The following is a 22,178-nucleotide window of genomic DNA, read 5'->3' on the forward strand; positions in this document are numbered from 1 at the left end:
GCGTACTGGATACTCTGGGGGGACCAGCCAACAGGCCTTATTGTTGCAGTATCTCTACTCCATTGATATCCCTCTTCAACCGGGAGAGCCAATGACAAGTGTTTGTGGAGCATCTGCTCTCTGCCTGACACTTCCAGGCTTTATCAGGTGCAAACGAGGTGTTAGGAAAAATCCCTGCCAGCAAAAAGTTATAATTTATTTGGTGAGAAAAGGTATGTACACATGAACAATGAATACATAAGACTCTGTGTGTATCCATCTATTTCTATCTATAGATAGGAATCATAATCATGTACTGATTGGTGTGATCTGTTAGTTACAAAATAGGACAGTACCTAACAAAGTGTCATTTTTGTAATATAAACAGTAAACACTACACCCTAAGTATCCAAAATAATGGACTATTTTTCTAGCAATAAGAACAAATACGTGTTTTAATCCAGGCCTGACCTCCCCACCCCCCTCAAAAAAAATCTGGATTTGATTCCAGCTATAAAAGCCATGTGTAAATTTAATATCCAGATGCAGAAAGTGGACACCAGCAAATAAGTTTGTAGTTGTGGAAATATTTAGATACTTTGAACAAGAGTGATACACACTGAGAAATCTGTGGCTTATGAACTAACATGCTTCCTTTGAAGATTTGACCTTTTGTCTTACACTAGAATTATATCCTTAGAGTCCTCGTGATAGTTTCTGAATTTCCTTCCCGTTCAGTTGTATCTATGGATAATAAATTGTACATTCTTTTTTTGTTGTTGTTGTTAGGGGTGGGTGGATGGAGGGAGAGGGAGAGAGAGAATCTTAAGCAGGCTCCACATCCAGCAATCTCACAACCCTGGGATCATGACCTGAGCCAAAATTAAAAGTTGGATGCTTAACCCACTGAGCCACCCGGGCACCCCACAAATTCTACATTCTAAGGCATTTCAGTGTGGCCTAGATTCAGCTTCCTTTGGGTAGAAATCATATCCTTCCTGTACCTACTTCTTTCCTAGAATTATATAAGGTATGTATAATTATTTTCACTGAGACCAAAACCAGGGTTTTATAGATGTGCACTAGCAAGCATTTAGTCAAAGAGCTGTTGTTGGAACCCCACTATTTCCAAGCACTATTTTATTGTTTTTAAAGATGTATTTCAAGCTGGAGGGCAGAGGAGGGGTTGGAGGCATGGTCCTCTTTAGATAGAAACTTTTCTCTCCAGGGAAAGAGAATAGTCTAGCTGGTCTAAAATCCCAGATTTTAAAAAGAACTTAGAGAGTAGACCTAAATAATTGTTGCCAAAGAGTTTAAACAGAAATGGGGGGCCTCACAGCAAGTTAGCTGGAGGGGCTGATTCATCCATGACAACATAACTATTTTTCAAATGCACACAAACAGGAGTGGGCTCAAATATTCTCATCTTTCCTCCTGAGATGGCAAAGTACGAAGAAATAGTCACGTGTGCGGAGACTTTATACTGGTGGGGCTAGATACTGGTTCTTAAAGAATCACTAGAATTCAGAGAAGCAAAGGGAATATTAAAAGGCTAGGCAAAAGGAGAAGGAACATCTTTGTTGGGTAAAAGCAGAAAACCTCAGGAAATATCAGGCAAATGGTGGCAAATGCTAATCATCTTTTCACTGAACAAAAGTTCCCTTTATGATAAATGGTAGGGTGCAATGCACTGATCAAAGATGTGTGTTAGACTGCCAGTGGGAATACAACTAGAGGCCAGGATATGCTCAAGGGGAAAAGCCAGTGGTGGAATGCTGGGACTCAAGAATTGGCCTTGGGAAGGAGAGAATGCCCTCCTGTTCACGGAGTGGTAGCATAATAGGGAGGGGACCAGCATACCACCATGAGAAATACAGAAGGATGTCTCACTCCTACGCTCCCATCCTGATTCAGCCTAGAACCAAATACACACGATGGTGGCATTGATGGTGATCCCACCCCGGGGGTGGGGGGAGGGGAACAAATGTGGAGGGGGAAAATAGCTCAAAGAAGTAGCTCACAAGCAAGTGGATTGAACACAGATTCAGGAGAATAGCTACCTCCAGGTGGGAAGGGAGAGAATGCTATTCTAAAAGAGCACACAGGGGCACTAAGTTACTTTGAAATCTTTATTTCTCAGCCAGATGGTGAGCACATAGATGTTCATTATGATTTTCCTTATTCCTTTTTGTTTGTCTAAAGGATTTCAGAATAGGGGCACCTAGGTGGCTCAGTTGGTTAAGTGTCTGCCTTCGGCTCAAGTCATGATCTTGGGGTCCTGGGATCGAGTCCCAAGTTGTCGGGCTCCAGGCTCAGTGGGGAGTCTGCTTCTCCCTCTCCCCTCCACTCCTCTCCCTGCTTGTGTTAGCTCTCTTTCTCAAATAAATACATAAAATCCTTTAAAAAATAAAAATAAAAACAAAAGATTTCAGAATAAAACATAACTTTAAAAAGGTGCAGAAGGCTTATAGCTGTTACCCATGTATCTTCAATCAGAATCTGCCTATGGGTACCAATAGAATCACATTACTAGTAATATACTTCTTGATGCTACCTGTTCATGCAGGATGACCACCCCACCACCAATCTAAAAAAAAAAAAGTCCTCTCTGATTGTTTCTGGAAGTCTGTCTCACATAAGCTCATGCACCACGTGCAACCTCCCATGGCTCCTTGCTGCTAGGCCCCTATCCCAGTGAGACCCTGGCCCCTGCTCTGCCACCAAGTCATTTCAGAGGAGCCTCCGCTGTCACTGCCCTGGGGCCCACCCTGAGACCCTGGGCCTGTGTCAAAGGCACTGTCTGGTGTCCTTGTGCTCCAAACTTCCAAGCTACCAAAGTGGCTTCACATCCCCTTCAGCCCTCCAGAATTCCAGAACCGTGCTTTGTTCTGGACAGACATAGGGATGGTGACCCTGTCCTCTGCTCTACTACCCTTTGTCACTCAGGCACCAAAGCTTGGTCTAGACTCAGCAAACACGTCGTGGAAACAGCTTCAGCTTCTCTGCACTCCCCCTTTCGTCAGGGCACAGACATGTGGCAATGGGGTTGGGCTAAGGGACCAATTCCAAGGCATGTAATAGCCAACAACTACCCAGACCCCCATGCAAATCACCACCACCCCCCTTGACCCATGTCACCACTCAGTCACACCCAGATGCATCTCAATTCCAGTGGTGGACACAACAAAGCTTGAGGCCAGGCCACCATTCCCATCACTTATCCTTCCATTTTGACTCAATTACAGAAAAAATAAATCCACTTGGTCGAAGTAATTATTTGCTCATTATGAAGCCACGTGCACTAATTGATTTATGCAGCACATATTCCAGAAGGCCTGCTTTCCGCCAGGCACTGTGCTAACTGGAGCAACGAGAGGGTCAGAAAGATGGCTGAGACACAGTACGCCTCTTCAAGGAGCTCACAGCCTACCAAGTGGAGCAAGAAATACATCAGCACACTGTTAGTACAATCTAGAACCTTGAACCCCGTGTTGCCTCAAATAGATAGACTTCCCAGGTATTGAAATTCAGGGAGGTTCTCTGAAAGATCTTTTTCCTCCCTTTTTGAAATCAGGTGTTGTGTTCCTCAGTTACCGAGACCTTCGACAAGAAAAATACAATACAGAATATCCTGAAAGAGTTGAAAGATGGGCCTCTGAGAACAGTATGAAGCTCTCTCTGTGAGGGTCAAGTAGTAACAACAAAACTAGCCTCACAGTAAATATTGGAAATAGACTGATGGAGCGACAGACCTGGAGAGGAAGGAAAAAAGAAAGTCCTAGATTTAGTACAGAAGTGAATGAACCATCTCTGTAAGAGATGCTATTGTCAGTGTGAAAACGATGTTAAGATGTGTTAACAGGAACATGGCAGGCAGCACTGGGCCTTCATCCAGGCTCATTCAGCCTTGATCAAGCCTTTATGATGTCCAATTTTGGTTTCCTGCTTGAAGAGTTGTTATAGTTCAGGCTGATACTAAAAGAATGGAAAATAGGCACTGGCATCTAGCCTAGAAAGGACGAGCTACGGGATGATTTAATACCTGTGGCCCTGATAGAGATAAGTGGATTTCTATTTCAGCAACAGGAAGTGTAGTTCAGTAACAGAATAAATTGAGCATAAGAGCGATTAAACACCGGGGCCTTGATCACAGGATGTCATCTTTGAAGTATAGTTCTTCAGTCCTGCTGCTTGCAGAGTACTGTTCACTTTCTATCTTGCATTAGAATTGTTGCACGCATATCTTACCTTCCTTTGGGGCTGACCTTCTCATCTTTGGATCCCCTACCTACAGCAGGTCCCTAGGTGACTGGCTCGTAGTAAATATTCAAATGGTGTTAAGTGCGGAGGGGCAAGGGGAGAACCTGTTGGGACAAACTACATGGCCACCATTATAAGGGAGGTAAGAGAGTGTAGCGCCCAAGACCTGTTACAGGCCTACGGACAAATCATGCAAAGAATAGTTCAGAGAATTGTGTCAGCAAAGGCCACAAGGATACTAGTGAAGGACAGGTTGTTGCACGGAAAGAGTATGGTGAGGGATAAACGATGACTTTCCATAGCAGTCCTCCAGCCCCAGCCAGCCCACCACAGATCCCTAAAGGAAGACAAAACCGGAACTAGGAAGGCATTAACAAAGATACAGTGGGGCAGGAGAGGCAAGGAAAAGGCACTACTGGAAGGTAGAAAGCAGAAGAAAGAAGGGGCATCTGTAATTTCTGCAATGGGACCTGGATAAAGGGAGGAGGATTTCATGGGAAGATTTCTTAGGAGGACGCATTAAAATGCACTATCACCAGCCAATACAAAGCAGTATCATTCAAGTGCACAAGTTCAGTGCTGTGGGGGTAGTGAGATGCCATGAGCTGTGGAGGGCAGACTACAAGGGGCCCGTGGAAAGTAGGAAAGAGGGTCTGCTTGCAGGTATGTAGTTAACCCCTTCCCTTCCATTCCTATCCACCCCTTCATGAGTAGCTGTCTAGGTAAGATGTTACATCTTGCAATGAAGCAAATGCCTCATTCTAAGGATAGAGAGTCTGAATTTCTTTATAAGAAAATATTTTTCAGGAGACTTTTTAAAAACTCCCTTTAAAATATTGAACTGTTGCCTCTCAAGTGCATAGATGTCTTTGGGGTTTAAGTTTCTGTAGGAAGTAAGTGGCTGTTTGTATGCGTGTGCATGTGTGTGTGTGTCTCTAAAATGCATTAGGCCAGTACACAGGCGCTTCCCACATGCCTCTCTTTTCCCTAGGGAATTGTTCCAAGGTAGAAGCTGTTCTCAAACAACCATTGCAGACTATAAAGTCTGGAACAGATCATGTGGTCCACTCTCCTACCTCCATGAAGTTACTTTTTTAAATCATATTTTATTAATAAAGAACCACCCTGTGATGGGAGCTCTTCCCTTCTATCGCACTGACCTCCTTCACACCTTCTCAGCACAATATCTCTTTGATTAAAAAATTAAAGTATCCAGAAATGAAGGATGCTGTGAGTAATTTGAGACTGGCCCAGACTTCCATTTTCCGTACTAAAAGAGTCCTAAAATGTCCTACGTTTGATCCCCGCTATCTTGCTGAAGGATGGATGACTGCCTCAGTTGTTCATGGTGCCAGTTCTGGAAGCTGGACGCCGAGTACCCCTGTCTGTGCTACAGGGTGAAAGCACGTATGTCTGCTGGTCTCTGCAGGAACACAGCGCTGTTCACAAATGAATCTTTGGTATGTTCTTCCTAATTTCTCTCTTCTTTCCTCTCCAGCCCTGGCTAGCCGGACCCCAGAGGGCTACCTGGAAGTTGTTGTCTACGCCAGCCCTGCTCTTAGCTCATGATTCACTTCTCTCCCCGCCTCTCAAATGCATCCAGTCTCCCTTTCGTGGGCCTTTGTGTTCTTCCTATTCCCCACTGGTGTCTGACCCAGGTCCAAAACGCACTTCTCTCTTCACTGTCATCATGTCAGTACCCTACTAAGTAGCATGAGTTATGACACCTGCTAGTTTTACTATCACAAACTGAAGACAGACAGCTACTTCCCAGATGCATTCCATTAATAACAAGGGGCCAACAAAGAGTGTGCATGATTTCCCTCTTCTTATCTTTACAGCCAGGAAAAGAGCTTTGTGGATAGCCTTTATACAGCTTGCCATTAGCATACTTTTAGTATATAATGTCAGCATATCAGGAAGATTTCTAAATTCTTGCTCTCCTCCATGGACAGTAAGCTGTGTGTGTGTGTGTTGTGAGAGAGAGAGAGGACTGGCCTGGAAGAATCACAGAATTTTTCTAAGCTACTCCATTTTATGAGCTTGTTTCAAATATACCAAAACTATACTTGCCACCTCAAAACTGCAGTGTATTGGGAAGAGGGGGACATCAGGAGTTGAAACGAATTCCCAAGGGCAAATTAGTCCCATAATCAAATATATTAGTTTCCTATCACTGCTGTAACAACCACAAATTTGGTGGCTTCAAACAGCACAAACTGATTGTCTACCGCGCTAGAGGTTTGAAGTCCAACACAGGCCTCACTGGGCTAAAAATCAAGGCGTGGGCAGGGCTCCATTCTTCTGGAGGCTCTAGGGGCGAATCCATTTCCTTGCCTTTCCAGTTTCTAGAGGCTGGCCTCGACCTTGGACTCTTGGCCCCCTTCCTCCATCTTCATCGCCAGCAATGTGCATCTCCCTAACCATTCCTCTTTAGTCACATCTCTCCCTGACCACAGCCAGAGACGGTTCTCTGACTTTAAAGACCCGTGTGATTAGATTGGGCACATCTGGAAAATCCAGGATAATCTCCATCTCAATGCCTGTAACTTAATTACATCGGCAGAGTCCCTTCTTGCCATGTACTTTTCATAAATTCTGGAGATTAGGACATGGATGTCTTTGAAAGGAGCATTATTCTGCCTGCCACAGCAAAATACTGAATTTTTTGAAGGGAAAAAAATTAAATGGGCAAACTTGGTGGAAAGGGGAATAGCAAAATGCCTCAGTACATGTTTCTATCTCAGCTCTGGAACAATCAACTCAAGCCAAGTCAGTGAGTTTTCTATTAAGGCCTTTTGTATGAAGGCAGACATAGCTCTGTTTTTATGAGTGGTTTACGCACTTTATATAGTCAACATATGTTGAGTGATGATATGTATAATCAAAGAGATATTTAAATGTGTATGTATCATGATATATGGAGATAACTTTGAAATTCACGAAACTATATTTACTCTAGAAACCATGACTTTGATGACAGCATAGTATTTAAGCAGGAAAACCACCCAAATTTTCCAGGGACTTGAAATGGCAAGAGCATGGAATCTAACGGCATTAAACTCCTTTAAGCTGAGCACAAGAGCCCCTCCTGCGGCTCCCCTCCACGGCGTCGGGTGACCTGTTCAAACGCTCTGTGCTTCTGAGCCCTTGTTTGTGACAAGAAACATCTCCAAGATGTTTTTCATGCTGTGAAGGGGCTCTCAATGTGTGTAGCTGATTGCTTCTCTTGCTGTTTACCCAAAGAATCATCTCAGCCCTCTGTTGTGGAGATCTGACTTGTTCTGCTCATCTGACAGAAAGCCTGTCCCATAAGTATCCGCCTTCCCCAGCACCAGTCTGTCCATTGCCTGTTGGAGATGAAGAAACGCTCGTCACTCAAGCCCAGATGGAGAGTTGTCCGTCTCCAGATGGAATCAACACCACCCCCTCTTCAGGGGCTGGGCTTTGGTTGCTTCCCAAACTGTTGCTGACCAGGCTCCCTTGCCTGGCTTGGCTGATGAGATCACCACACCAGAGTGCCCTGGGTACAGACCAGGCCGGCTGTCGCAACATGTTCCTAGGCAGGCTGTTGCCCTCATTTTACTGAGGAGCGTGAGCACCGAACACCCCGTATGATCCAGCAGTTCACTGACAGGGCCGTCTCTCTTCTCCCCTTTGCCTTTGGTTTGCATTTTTATATCCTGCATCCATCTTTCCCTGGATAAAAGGCATAAGAAGGGTTTCTCAGATTTGATTTCTCAGTGGGAACTGTTTGCTTTGGAAAGCACCTACACCGATGCTAATTGAGAACAGAGCTCAGAATGAGGGCCTGAGAACTGCACCCCTGTGAACTTTTTGGTGGGCTGATTTCTACTGATCTCTTCTGCATTGGATTGTGCAGGCAAGTGATACCATGATCAACTATTTTACAAAAGGCTGAGCACATTGATCAGTGTCCTTTCCTTTGACTAGTTCTCTACCTTGGAATAATTATTTGTAATTAATCATAAAAGGTCTTCATCATGAAAGCTACTGAGAATCCTGGCCCCTACTACCGAGTAATAACAGTCTGGAAATCTCCAAGTAATCTGTGCCCTTTACAGTCTAAACTGGATGGGCCTCTATTAGAGAGATTACAGTAAAAAATAACAATCAGCTCTCTGATGATCCTATGCGGAGGGAAAGGGTGGGGAGGAGTAGATTTGGCAGAGGACAAGCCCAGACTTTCGTCACAGGGACAGACCAAAGTGTTAACACAAAGGGAGAACACGGGAGCATCCTGCACCCTACATTTCAGCCACAGAAAATATGGCACCTCCGGGCGGCCGGCCCACGCCCTGACCGCCGGGAGGGTCTCAGCACCTCCAGCAACCCGCCGCGCCTTCCAGCTGCGGACATGCTCGGGGGATCGGGATTGCAGGGAAGACGCAGCCTGGCCGCGCTCTCCCAGTGAGTGCTCATTTTGTTTTTTCTCTTTCTTTTTTTCTTTCTTTCTTTCTTTCTTTCTTTCTTTCTTTTCTTTCTTTCTTTTCTTTCTTTCTCTTTCTTTCTTTCTTCTTCTTCTTCTTCTTCTTCTTCTTCTTTTTAATGAAGGAATTGTTTAAAAAAGAAGAAAAAGGAAAGGAAAGGAAAAAATTTAATTGTGGGAGTGGGAGGGGAGAGGAGAAATCAGGAGGCAAAGGCAGGCGGGCAGTTTGTAAATTTCAGACCTGTATGAAACTTTCTGGTCTAAACTTTATGGTGGTTCTAATTGGTTTTCCTCATTGCCATTTTTATGGTGGCTTGTAGACCCTTTGCAGGGGTTTATGCCTAGGCACAGGGTTTCTCTACTGCAAATACTGATCCACCAAGTATTGTGTTTCTAAAGATCTGCTGTTAATTTAGACCTGAGCCCTTTGCTCAGAATGATCCATTTGCAGGAATCAGAGATTTTGGCTAAAGCACACATTGCCCAATCCTTAAAGTCAACCGCCGAAAGCCCTTAATATACTGACCATCTGACTGTGACCAAACAAGATTGAGAGCACATGCAATTGATCAGGGAATTGTTCAGATAACAGACTCCAAGGTTTAGGATCATGAAACCCTGGAATGTTAAAGCTACAAGGGGCCTCTAGGATTGTTTGCTGCGATGTTCTCATTCTATAGACAAGGAGGTGAAACCCAGAGGGGTAACTCAACTTACTCAAAGCCAGACAACAGTCAGTAACGAAGCCAATGTCTTTGTAGTCGCAGGCAAGAGCCCTTTTCATGCTGGTGTTTATGAGGTTTGGAAAACTGACTGGGTCTTGGGAAAAGGTACCGCACAAGAGTGAGAATACCAAATGGCCTTCAGTAAATCTTTCTCATTTTTGAGAGTTTTGGCACCGATTCAGCATGACAGTTGTTCCAGTTGTTCCAGCATTTGTGCAACAGTTAATCAAATAAACAGAGGGACTCAGTGGGGTCCTAAAAACGAGACCTACCTCCACCACATTAGCAGATCTCTTGGATCACCCCTTTCTGTAAGTGTGATCACTCAAGTGTGAGAGCTCCAACGGGTTTTAGAGGTTATCTGTATAGGCCAGTGGTTATCAAACTAGTTGTTTTGGGTTTTTTGTTTGTTTGTTTTTTAGCAAATCTATTGTTTCAAGGAATTCTGTTACATAAAGGAGATGTTCTGGTTGAATGGGTGGGTTTGGATCTAGAGCTCCTCACCCCTATGACACTCCCAAATCATGCCCCATTGCTTACCTCCGCTCCACTCCCTATCTTTTCCCCACCCCACCGCACTCTGCCCACTCCACCAAAACTTCCTCGGAATCCTGGATCTCCATGGTACTGTTTGGAAACTGCTGGTCTTGTTTAATTCCTTTATTTCAGCTGAGGAAAGTGATGCACACAGGGAAGGGTCTGCCCAGTGTTACACAGCTGGCCAAGAACAGAGCCTGGGATGCTGGGAAAGAGCCCTGGCTGTGTGTCTGCACACACACGAATGTCCTGTGTTTCTGTCTCAACCCCCAGGTTCTGGCTTTTCCCACTCCATCATGCCTGTGGTTCTGTCAGTTTACTTTCTCCATATCTCTCTCACTCTTCATTCACTCCATCATTTCCTGAATTTCAACAGTTACTGCCTCTCACATGGACGCTTATAATTGCCTCTCATCGCATCCTGGCCTCAGTCTCTCTCCCTTTCTGATCCTGTCCGCTCCCCCCTCCTCCATCCCCTTTGAGGATGGAACCCCTTCTCCTTAATGTTGCATTCAAAGTTCTCTACATTCTGGGGTGCCTGGGTGGCTCAGTCAGTTAAGCATCTGCCTTTGGCTCAGGTCATGATCTCAGGCTCCTGGGATCAAGCCCCGCGTGGGGCTCTCTGCTGAGCGGAGAGCCTGCTTCTCCCTCTCCCTCTGCCTGCCGCTTTTCCTACTTGTGCTCTCTCTCTCTCTCTGTCAAATAAATAAATAAAGCCTTAAAAAAAAAAAAAGGTCTCTACAATCTGCCTCAGTATCCCTTGTCATTTTGACCTGCCCCTGCTGCAGCTGAGTCAGACCACTCACTGTTCCCCAAATTCATTGGGTGCAGGCCACCTCCATGCCTTGGTTCACTCTGTTCCCTGCACGGGAACACTCCGTGTGCCTCAGTCCCCTCATCTGGAATAAAGGCCTTAAACAAGATTAGGGTTTCCTGAACTATTCCATGGAAATGTGGGATTCCAGCGAAGTTTTAGAGGGGGTAGGGTGAGGTGGGGTGGAGAAGCGATGGGAGTGGGGTGGGGATGAGGAGGTCTACCTCACCTGCTTCTGACTACTTCCCTCCTGTCCTTCAAGGCCCCAGTCAAATAGTACCTTCCTCCACAAACCTTCCTCAGTTCTGTTTTCTCTCTATGCTAGTAAGTTATGTCCAGCCTTCTATGATTAGCCTTGTACTAAAGTTAGGGGTGAGCATGGCTGTCCTCCCCAATTTATTTACGGGCCGGAACTATTTAGATCTTTGAATCTTCAGGTTCCAGTGTGGTGCTGATGCAAAAGAAAATCTTTAAATGTCCTATTATTGGGTAAACCAAACTCAGTTTATCCAAGTTCACACTTCTCGTTTGATTCCTTTGAACACAGGAAGCTTCTGCACTTTTTGCTTTAGGAGAAGTATTAGGTTAGATGCCTAAACAGGTGCCCAATGGAATGATTTCTAAATCCCTTTACATTTGCATCAGATAATTTATCTGAGTTTCATTGCCTACAGAGCAAATACAGAATAAGTGTGTTTTGTTTTGTTTTGGTTTTTAACGAGGCACATTGAAATTCCCGAATGCCAAGACCTGCACAGAGCCATGTTATCTTCGGGGCAGGTGTGAATGGCCTCTCAGTTCTTTGGATTTCAAGGTGCTGTGTAATCTATTCCTGGTGAGATTATTGAGAGATACTGTCACTTGCAATCTAATATTTTTACTGCTACTTTTCTCATTTTCCCAAAGCCCTCATGAAGTCTCCTTAAGTCAGAATTTCACGTTTCTTGTAAATATCCATGCTTTAGTCCATTAAGAGTTATGTTTCTCATAAAGAAGTATGCTTTTATATATCCTGATGATGAAAAAGTTTTGTTCTTATGTCACATTTTGTAACAAATGTGGAAGGGGATATAAAGTTTAAAACCGTGGAATCCAAAAAGCATAAGAAATTATATAGGAAATGAGTCTCACTTTATGCTGCTTCTCACGTGCCTCCCAGCCCATCAAAAATGGCTTTGCAGAGGCAGGTCCAGCTGCAGCAAGAGGACTGGGGTCAGGGGAGGTGCTCCTCTGCCATCTGGAGGCTCATTTGCTCCTGGCATTCCTAACTGGAATGATGAGGATGCGTTTTTCCCATGGAAACGCAGCCTTGCTTCTCAGTATTAGCTTCAGATACATCTTGGGCTTAAAAAGGTAGTTGTGGGCTGGCCCGAGTTCCCAACTGCCATGTATAATGATGTTTGAAGTTCCAAAAACCAATTTGCAAATTAAGGTTTGGAAACAAGCTTTTCGTAAATGTAGGACTGCTTGGATTCATTTCCAAACCTAATTGAATTTTTAAGAGGAGCCTTTAAAAATCTGTAAACCTGACTCATTTCCATGCATTCATTCAACAAATATTCATTGAAGGTTTTCTATGCCAGTTAGTGGTGCTGGACTAAGCGCTAAGAACGTAAAAAAGGACAAAACACAGGTTCTGGCTTCACAATGATCTAGTCTTTTAACCTCTCACCTGCTGCAGGACTGTAGGAAACTTTTCTCAGCCCTCCCGCCCCACACAACGCACGAATTCCCTGGTCTGCTCAGGGCTGTGGCTACTGGCAGAGCAATCTGGCCACCTGACCAGTGTTAGCTATGTTAGTGTTTTCCTCTTTCCTTTTTTCTTCTGACCTTCTGAAAGAAATACAAGTTTCTTTTAACTTATACCTAAGGTAACTTAAGTACAATAAACTTAAGTTCGTTTTGTGACTCAGTATCATATGTATATACACACACATAAATGTATTTGAAACAAATAGTTTACAGAACAGTGCGCACTCTTACTATGTACAATGCCCTTGGATATTTCTTTTTTTTTTTAAGATTGATTTATTTATTTGAGAGAGAGAGTGTGAGTGGGGGGACGGGCAGAGGGGGAGAGAGAGAGAGAGAGAGAATCTCAAGCAGACTGCACACTGAGTGTGGAGCCCGAGGTGGGCCTCAATCTCAGGACTCTGAGATCACAACCTGAGCCAAAATCAAGAGTCAGATGCTTAACCGACTGAGCCACCCAGGTGAATGTATATTTCTCTTTTCTTTTAAGTTGTACTGCAGATTTCTCTTGTTTTCAACTTTATTGAAAGTTGAATCTTGGCATAATTGGCAGATAAAGTTGTAATCTTTTTTTTTTTTAAAGATTTTATTTATTTATTTGACAGAGACAGAGATAGCGAGAGCAGGAACACAAGCAGCAAGAGTGGGAGAGGGAGAGCAGGCTTCCCGCCGAGGAGGGAACCCGATGTGGGACTCGATCCCAGGACCCTGGGATCATGACCTGAGCCGAAGGCAGTCGCTTAACGACTGAGCCACACAGGCGCCCTAAAGTTGTAATATCTTTAAAGTGTACAGCGTGGTGATTTGATAGACATATACATCGTAAAAGATTCCCCCTATCAAGTGAATTAACATGTGCGTCACCTCCCATATTTACCTTTTTTTTTCTTCTTTCTTTTTTGGTGAGAATAGTTAAGTTCTACTTTCTCAGCAAATTTCGGTTCTCAATACAGTATTATCTGCTATAGTCACCATGTTATAGGTTAGATCCTCAGACCTTATTCATCTTATAATATAACTGAAAGTGTGTACCCTTTTACCAGCCTCTCCCTATTTCCCCCACCATCCAACCCCTGGCAACCACCATTCTAGTTTGACCTGTTTTTTCTCTCTAATTCCACGTATAAGTGATTCCATACAATATTTGTTTTCCTCTGTCTGGTTTATTTCACTCAGCATAATGCCTTCCAGGCTCATCCATGTTGTTGCAAAGGGCAAGATTTCCTTCCTTTTTAAGGCTGAATAATACTCTTATATCACATTTTCCTTATCCATTCCTCCGTCAACAGACATTTAGGTTGTTTCCATACCTTCACTATTGTGAATGATGCTCCGGTGAACATGAGAGTGCACCTCTTTTCAAGATAGTGACTGAGTTTCCTGCCTTCTAATATTTTCTGTACTTCTTAATTTCCTTTAAAAATGCTGGTCATGACCCATTAAATAGATTTCAGAAGCTGCAAATGTCACAAACTGAAGTTTGAAAACCACTGAACTTACCATGTGGTCTTGGTATGGCTGGCTGCCTTCGGAGCAGCTTAGGAAGCTCTGTCAGCCTAGTGGCCACCCGGCTGCCTGCCACAGGAGTCAGCCTGGAGGCTCACGGAGGGGCTTCTCAGAGGGGGATCAGAGGGTCTGGGTTCTGGTCTGGCTCCTTCAGTGACCAGCACTGTGATCTCAGGGAAGCCGCTGCAAGTTTGCTGCCAACGCGACCATAAAATGGAGACGGTCATGCTTGCTGTGTGTGACTTGCAGGATGGCAAGGCAATCCAGTACAGTGACGTGCATTAAAGTATACGGAAAATATTAAGTACAAAGCAAATGCAAGTTATTGTTGAGTAGCCTTGTTTTTCCCAATTAAAATTTAATATCAGAGGAACAACTTGGAGGGACCATTTGTTCTTTCTAGACTTGGAGAAAGATCCTTGCATGGACTATTAATATTATGCAGTTTCATAAATGAAAATCTCAGAGCGGCATTTGTGATGTTGTAACTAGGTTTGTATTTAGGAACTCAGCTGGGTCATCCTCCCTCCTCTGCCATTAAATACTTTTTTCTTGTTACAAAACCAAGGAAGCAACTGGTGGTCAGTGAGCTTTTAACTCATGAGCCCATTTATGGGTTTTGCCTGATAGGGTCGGATCTAGCCTGCCGGATTTATAAACACTAATTTCTACTGTTTTTAAGACTGCTTTTTTTGTTTTTTATTAAAAACAACAGACATTAAACAAAAGTAACCAACAAAGGAGATAATTTTCTTTTAGAGAAAATATGGTACTTTTCTCATTGATCTTTCCCTTTTTCTTTATAACTTTATTGTAAACCTCATCTCACACAGACATTGATTAGAATATATCTGTTAAGTCTTGATATTCCTGTTTAGAGCCTGGTATTCTAGTCTGATATTTTCTATGCTGGTGAATTCCTCTTAGTTGCCTCTTACATGCTGGCTCATCCTGCCCCATTAGCTGTCCATTTCTTTTCTTTACCTCTCCATGACTGCTTTCTGATCCTTACAAGGAATCTCTACACTCACTTTTTCTAGAATTCAATTCTCCAAAATACCCTCTCTTTCACTTCGTACGTAACAGAGGGAAAATAAAACAGTAATATGATAAAGACTATATTCACTCCAAAGAGAAGGAAATAAATTTGACACTTTTACTCTCTAAAGAGTGAAAACGTTTTTTACACAGATCAGCAATAAGCCACAGCTCCTAATTACCCTGTGTTTTCCAGAGAAAAAAATACATAAAGTGCATAAAATTTAAGCAACTTTTTAAAGCTAGCTTTAAGCTAATATCATGACCTTTGTAGCTTCTTTATAAATACTCCCCAGAGCATGTAATAAATTGGTGTGATATGCTTAAGCACTGAATTGAAAAAGATGTGTTCACACAACATTTTAATGAACAGGTGAGGATCGGGGCTATATGCTGAGGCATACTAAACCTTTGGAGAAGAAGGGATGGCTTTAGGGCGCCTGGGTGGCTCAGTTGGTTAAGCGACTGCCTTCGGCTCAGGTCATGATCCTGGAGTCCCGGGATCGAGTCCCGCATCGGGTTCCCTGCTCGGCAGGGAGTCTGCTTCTCCCTCTGACCCTCCTCCCTCTCATGCTCTCTGTCTCTCATTCTCTCTGTCTCAAATAAATAAATAAATAAATAAAATCTTAAAAAAAAAAAAAAAAGAAGGGATGGCTTTAAAGAGGAACCTGTTGCTCACCTCTGCCATCTGGCAGCTAAATTTTCTGGAGCGAAGCGCCACTGCTGGTTAGGGAAGGGGTCTCAGCACCCCTTCTACTGGGCAGACCCAGCTTGCACAGCGCCAATTCTTGACAGATGAGAAATTACGAGCCAGATATCCTGACTCCCATATCTGTGTTTAGACCTTACTCATTACCAAGTGTGTGACCTTGAGCAGGTCCCTTAGTTTCACTATGTCTAAGTTTCTTCATCTGTTAAAAAAAAAAAGGATATATAATATGTGCCTTGCAGGCTTAGTGAAAAGTAAAAGAACCAGCTATGCAAACTCCCTTCCTTCTGGGCACCCCATTCCTAAAGCCCCCGGAAGAGGGGCAGCTTGATACCTTATGACAACAGAACTACTGATGCTGGGGCAAAAGGCAGCTGAATTTGGTTTGTGATTTACACGTATTCACTAAAACATCCATCTACTCCAGAAAAATCAGAGGAACTCTTCATCTCAGATTTTAGTTGTTCCATTTACTAAGTACTTAAAGATGATAACCCAGGCGCACCTGGGTGGCTCAGTTGGTTAAGCGTCTGACGCTTGGTTTTGGCTCAAGTCATGATCTCAGGGGTCTTGAAACTGAGCCCCGCCTTGGGCCCAGCGCCCAGTGGGGAGTTAGCTTGAAGGTTCTTGCTCCCTGCCCCTCCCCCCACGCACATATGTGTGCTCTCACACTCTGTCTCTCAAATAAATAAGTAAATCTTTTAAAAAAATGATAACCCATACTGCTATACTTTGGATAACTCTGAAGTTAAAGGAAACTTGTTAAAAGTGGACTTTTGGGGCAAAATACCGAATTACTACTTTTCCGACTTGGCCTAAACCAGACACATTATAAAGGAGGATGTAGTAAGAAGTAGGGATCTGTTGGCCAGAGATTTGAATGCCACCAATCTCTAAGTGATCCTCACAACTGAGGAGAGTATAAATGAAGAATATTGACTTTGCAGTCCAGATAAACTTGGATTCAGATTCTCATTGCGTCATCTTATTAACTGTGTGCCCTTGAGCAAATTACTTAATCTTGCTGAGTTTTTCAGTTTTTCATGAACAAGAAAAGGAAACCGTATGTAAAATGTGCCTGGCACGGTGCCTGGCAGTTAGTAAGTGTTCACAAAGTTGTGTGTGTGTGTGGGGGGGGGTGATCATTATCTGCATGAACTTGGTGCCAAGGGGATGAATCTGAGGTAGCTTCTAGATAATCACAAAAACACGAGAGGCGGTGATGAGTTGTATTATGTCCTAGGACTGCCATAACAAAGTACCACAAACTGGGTGGCTTCGCACAACAGAAACTAATTGTCTCAGTTCTAGAGGCTAGAAGTCTGAAGTTAAGGTGTCTGCAGGGCCATGCTCCCTCTGAATCCTGTAGGGGGAGAATCCTTCCTTGCCTCTTCCAGATTCTGGTAGCCCCAGACGTTTCTTGTTTTGTGGCAGCATAGCCCTGATGCTTCTCTTACTTCATGTGACATTCTCCCTGTTTCTTTTCACATCATCTTCCCTCTGCATCTGTCTCTGTGTCCAAATGTCCCCCTTTTTATGAGAATGCCAGACAGATTAGGGCTCACCCTAATGACCTCACCTTAACTTGACACGTCTGTAAAAGTATTATTTCCAAATAAGGTCACATCCTGAGGTACTGGGGGTTAGAATTTCAACATCTATTTGGAGCGGACACAATTCAACCCATAGTGTGAGTGTACAGACTTTCTAGAAGTGGGAATGCAACAAACCTGGCCATTACTTCTACATTTTAAAGTTTGCAGGTTTCCAGAAGTTGGGCAAATTAAAGCATCCTGTCGAGGCCTAACGTGACGGTGGTATTCTGGTATTAGCTGAGTAGTGAACACTTCCTAATCACAAAGGGGCAAAAGCCCTTCAGACTCAAGCCTAGGTGGGAGCTCTCATTTTCACCTAAGTGAAGGGCAGCCAAGAAGTGTGTACAGCCTCTTCTCATCCCCACAGAAACAGCCCTGAAGTCATAGATTGAACTGTGCCAGGTCCATAGGGAGTTAGAATAATCGGAAAGATTTATCTTCCACTTTCTCTCCCTCCCCTGTATCCATTTTTAAAATTTCTGACCTTACTTAAACATCATACTTGACCCAGGGAAGTGGTATGAGTCTGCGTCTCTTGGATCTGAAGATGTCGGGGCTGGGAGAGAGATCATGTAAAATATTCCCCCCCACCCAGGGAATGAGGCTCAGTCACCCAGCTGCCCGGGGGAGCCCAAGAAGGCCAGAGTTTCACGAGCCCACCTCAGAGCTACAGGTAAATCCCTAACCAAGATCCTCAGATACCAGAAGAGCAAAGGTGAAAACTGAGCATATAAGAGGATAAATTTACAAGTTACAATAGAAGGTGGTTTAAGAAATCAGATGGACTGCTGGCCCAATGTAATGAACCACTCACCTAAATAAACAGTAGAAAATGCTGGAAATTGTGAAAAAAACATTTACTAACAAAGTAGAACCATTCAATCCTTAAATTGAATACCGTATTAATTTCTAAGGGCTGCTGTAGCAAACTAGCACATACTGGGTGGCTTAGCATAACAGGCAGGGCTTCCTTCTGAGGGCCGTGAGGGAGACTGTTTCAGGCCTCTCTCCTGCTGGTTTGCTGGCAATCTTTGGCAGCCCTTGGTGTGTAGATTCATTAGTCTAATCTCTGCCTTCACATGATGTTCTGTCTTTCTATGCATAATCTACCCTCCATGAATCTCCTTTTCTGTGTCCAAATTTCCCCCTTTTATAAGGACACCTGTCAAATTGGGTAAGAGCCACCCCAATGACCTCATCATAACCTGACTACCTCTGTAGAGGCCTTATTTCTACATAAGATCACATTTTGAGGTAAGAGGGAGGTAGGTCGTCGACATATCATTTTTAGAGAACACAGTTCAACCCATAGCAAGTACTGGAAGATTTAAAAATAGTTTAACGTGACATTTCCTAGTTTAATTCATAAGCAATACGTGGGATAATTTTCCAGGACAATTAAAACGCCAGCTGGCTGAAGGATATTGGGGCAGTGGGGACATCTGGGTCCTCCGCTGATAGGCTGTCTGTCTAAAGCCATTCCAGTGAAAGTCAGAACCAACCTCCACACATAGAGCTCTGAACCATCATTCTTCACTAAGGTTGGGTGTTAAGCCAGCCCCAAAGATGAATAGAGAAGGGGATTATCCTCTTCCAGTAGGACACGTGCATTTTCTGGCATGGGAAGATAAAGCTGTCTGATGATACATTTCCATCTACATTTTAATGAGAAGTGACATGGATTATGAGAGCAACAGAGAGAATGAGAGATAAAAGGCATTCCATTTATTGGACATTTTTCGCCACAACTCTCCCCCTCCACCGTCCTCTCCTCAAAATAGAAAGCCAGAGAAAAGGTAGTCAACAGCGGAGGAATAAGGGAATACCAACGGAAGATTAGAATCTTCCCCTGCATTTATTCTGCATTTCTGAGCCTTCTCTCGTGTCACTATGTGCAATGAAACGGAGTTTAAGTTTCTCGAGTTAGAAAAACCTTTCTGCCCAATTATCCCCTTCATGCTTGGAAACAGCAGCATACTTTGGAAAACATACAAGCACAGAACCTAGATCCCATATGATGAGGAGGATAGTGATAACAGTAAGTTAATAAAAATGGTTAACACTCATCAAGTACCTACCATGTGCCAAGCACTGCTCTGAGTACTTTACAAATAGCAGTTCATTTAATCCTTCCCCAGTACTACGAATTAAGTGCCACTACCTCCATTTTACAGATGAAAATGAGGCCAGAGAAGTTGAGTCCCTGGCCCGGCTGCCATCTTCCTGTCTGGATGTGTGTAACGACTGGCCCCTGGCCCCTGGCTGAGTGGCTCCTGGTGGTTCCCTTGCTCTCTCCAGCTTAACACTTAACGGATGTTATTCCCTGCCTGTGCTCTCACAGCTCTAACCTCTGGTCTGCGTGGGAGAATCTGGCAGCAATTGTAATATGACATCAGATCCTGCTTGATGAGCAAGCTTCTCCTCCTGGCAAAGCAGGGCTGGGGAGGGTGAGATGAGTGGTCTCCGATGGTCTGGGATCATCTGTGACTCTTTACCTTAAATAGCCAGCCCAGGAGACTAAATTCCACTTTCAGAGGCCCACAAAGAGGTAGTGGGAGACCTGGACTTCCTAAAACTAGCAACACCTCTCATTTCATTGTGATTAATAGCACATGACTTTCTTATGCCAATTAAAAGCAAATAAACTGTCCAAATGATTTTGAACTTCTCCATATCTTAACTTCTAAACCCTGTCTTGTCACAGTCAGAATTGAAATGGAATGTGGTAAGTTGTAGTGGTGCGAGGAACCCAAACCTTGGGCTTGGCCAGAAGGTAGCTAAAATCCGATGTGTGTTACTCTTGAAAAAGTGATTTGACTCCTGTGTCGGCTCTGCTCATCTAGACTGTAAAATACAAGTAATCGTGTCTCCTCAGTGTTATTGGAAGGATTAGATGAAACGCATCCCGTCCATTGCCTGGCACCTACTAAGGCCTGCACAGATGGGAGTTATCACCATTAAATAAGCTTCCTCGTCCTTTTAAACAATTTGTTTGTTTGCTTCACTCTTTCAAAGTCAAGGTTGGCTGGTGGGCGCCTGGGTGGCTCAGTTGGTTAAGCAGCTGCCTTCGGCTCGGGTCATGATCCTGGAGTCCCGGGATCGAGTCCCACATCGGGCTCCCTGCTCGGCGAGGAGCCTGCTTCTCCCTCTGACCCTCCCCCCTCTCGTGTACTCTCTCTCATTCTCGCTCTCTCAAATGAATAAATAAATCTTTAAAAAAAACAACAAAAAAAAAACAAAGTCAAGGTTGGCTGGTCTAGTACATGCCCCTCTTTTTTTTTTTTTTTTTTTTTAATCACCCATGTTACTGTTTGTTTTTAAATAGACAATGGCTGTTGTGTTTGGCTTTTTAGCCTTAGAAGTGTTACCTACAGCTTTAACAAGGAGTCAAATTTAGCAGAGTTAGTTGTTAGCAGCAGCCTAGCCCCAGGGGGGTGACATGATCCTAGGGCCTCCTACAATCTCCCAGGGGCCTGAACACCCTTTGTGTAGAGGTCCCTGGGGGAACTTGAGGACTTCAGTTCTCTCTGGCAGGCTTCAGAGCAACTCATCTGAGCAGAACACCACGATATTATGGCATCTTTGAGACAGAGAAAGAGCACCAGTCAGAAAAGCCCCAATTTATGGTGATGTCCTAGCTCTGAAGGCAATCACTCAGCACCACCAAGCCTATTTCCTCAACTGTGAAGTGAAAAGATAATAGTGTCTATCTCACTGGTATTCTAAAGATCATCAGAACATGCACATGATGGAGGTGTTTTGTAAATTACAAAAAGTTAGAATTGTAATCCATTATTGCTTGGATAAATCTGAGTTCATGAGTTGGCTCTGAAAACAGCTTTGCTACTAAACAGGATGGATTAACAGGACAGCCCTGCTGACACAGATTATAACAGGGCAATGTCTCGTTTTGACAGGAAGCCCTTCCCACTTGCACTAATACCATAGACAAAGCCTAGTTTGGATGGTGGTACATAGTGACATAAGGAGGAAGGTAGTAAGGTAGGATGAGGGTCAGAGCAAGGAGAGGGCATCTCTGTAGACAGGTGAGAAGAGAAGCAGGAAGACAAGAGGAACAGGGCTTTGCTTTTGCTCCAGGTTAAAAAAAAAAAAAAAAGGCAAATGACACCTCTAGGTTCAGATGTATGCTCTAGAACTGGGACACCCCTTCTCGAAGGTTAAGACCAGGTACTCACTGATGATAAATATCCAGCTCCCTGGAAGCTTTCAACTTAAAATTTATTTGACTGCATTTCTAAGTTTCAAAAACAGCCTTCCAAAAAAAATGCATTAAAAAAAATATTAGGATTGTGTTTTTTTTGGTTTGGCCTTAAAAAAAATTTTTTTTTTTTTAATCCAGAACCGTAATTGTGGCCTACCAAGGTGGATTCTCTTCCCATTCAGCAAGGATTTAATTTTTCCAGTCCCCTCCCTTGGTGCCTGTTATCCTCTTTTGGTTTTTGATGAAGTGCACATGTTCTAGAAGCCGCTCCTGGGCCTCAGACATGAGCGGCTCTCTGGCTACTGCCAGTGTCCTAATAAGGGAATGAACATGCTCCTGTTGCTGAGGTAAGAGGAGTCAGGCGGTGGAGGATATTTTTGCTGATTGAGGAGGATAAGGTGTGGTTTGGCAGGTACCCTGTTGGTTGGGCTGGCTCCCGACCGAGTTCTTTCTCTTTTTACTGTTTGAATTCCGTTAACAGACTGTAAGAATTGTTTCCTCACAGATCCTGAGCTGAGTTTTAAGAACATCATCCCGACACAGATTATCCATGATACGGAAGAAATAGGAGTTGGGGGTTATGTCATGTTT

At 43.8% G+C, this 22,178-nt stretch overlaps 1 protein-coding gene across 5 annotated transcripts in view; it reads left to right on the forward strand.

The window, feature by feature from the left end:
* CALD1 (caldesmon 1) overlaps positions 1-22,178 on the forward strand; it is a 181,968-nt gene that overhangs the window by 100,532 nt on the left and 59,258 nt on the right. For 2 of the 5 annotated variants that reach the window (XM_021692965.1, XM_021692967.1), the window contains exon 1: positions 8,445-8,670. The exons of the other annotated variants lie outside the window; for them this stretch is intronic. In XM_021692965.1, coding sequence (XP_021548640.1) covers positions 8,618-8,670 — 53 coding nt within the window. In that variant the 5' untranslated portion in view covers positions 8,445-8,617. Of the gene's footprint in view, positions 1-8,444; positions 8,671-22,178 lie in introns of those variants that run through there. 5 annotated transcript variants of the gene reach the window in all.

Source organism: Neomonachus schauinslandi, chromosome 12, assembly GCF_002201575.2.
Source record: "Neomonachus schauinslandi chromosome 12, ASM220157v2, whole genome shotgun sequence".
Classification (NCBI taxonomy): domain Eukaryota; kingdom Metazoa; phylum Chordata; class Mammalia; order Carnivora; family Phocidae; genus Neomonachus; species Neomonachus schauinslandi.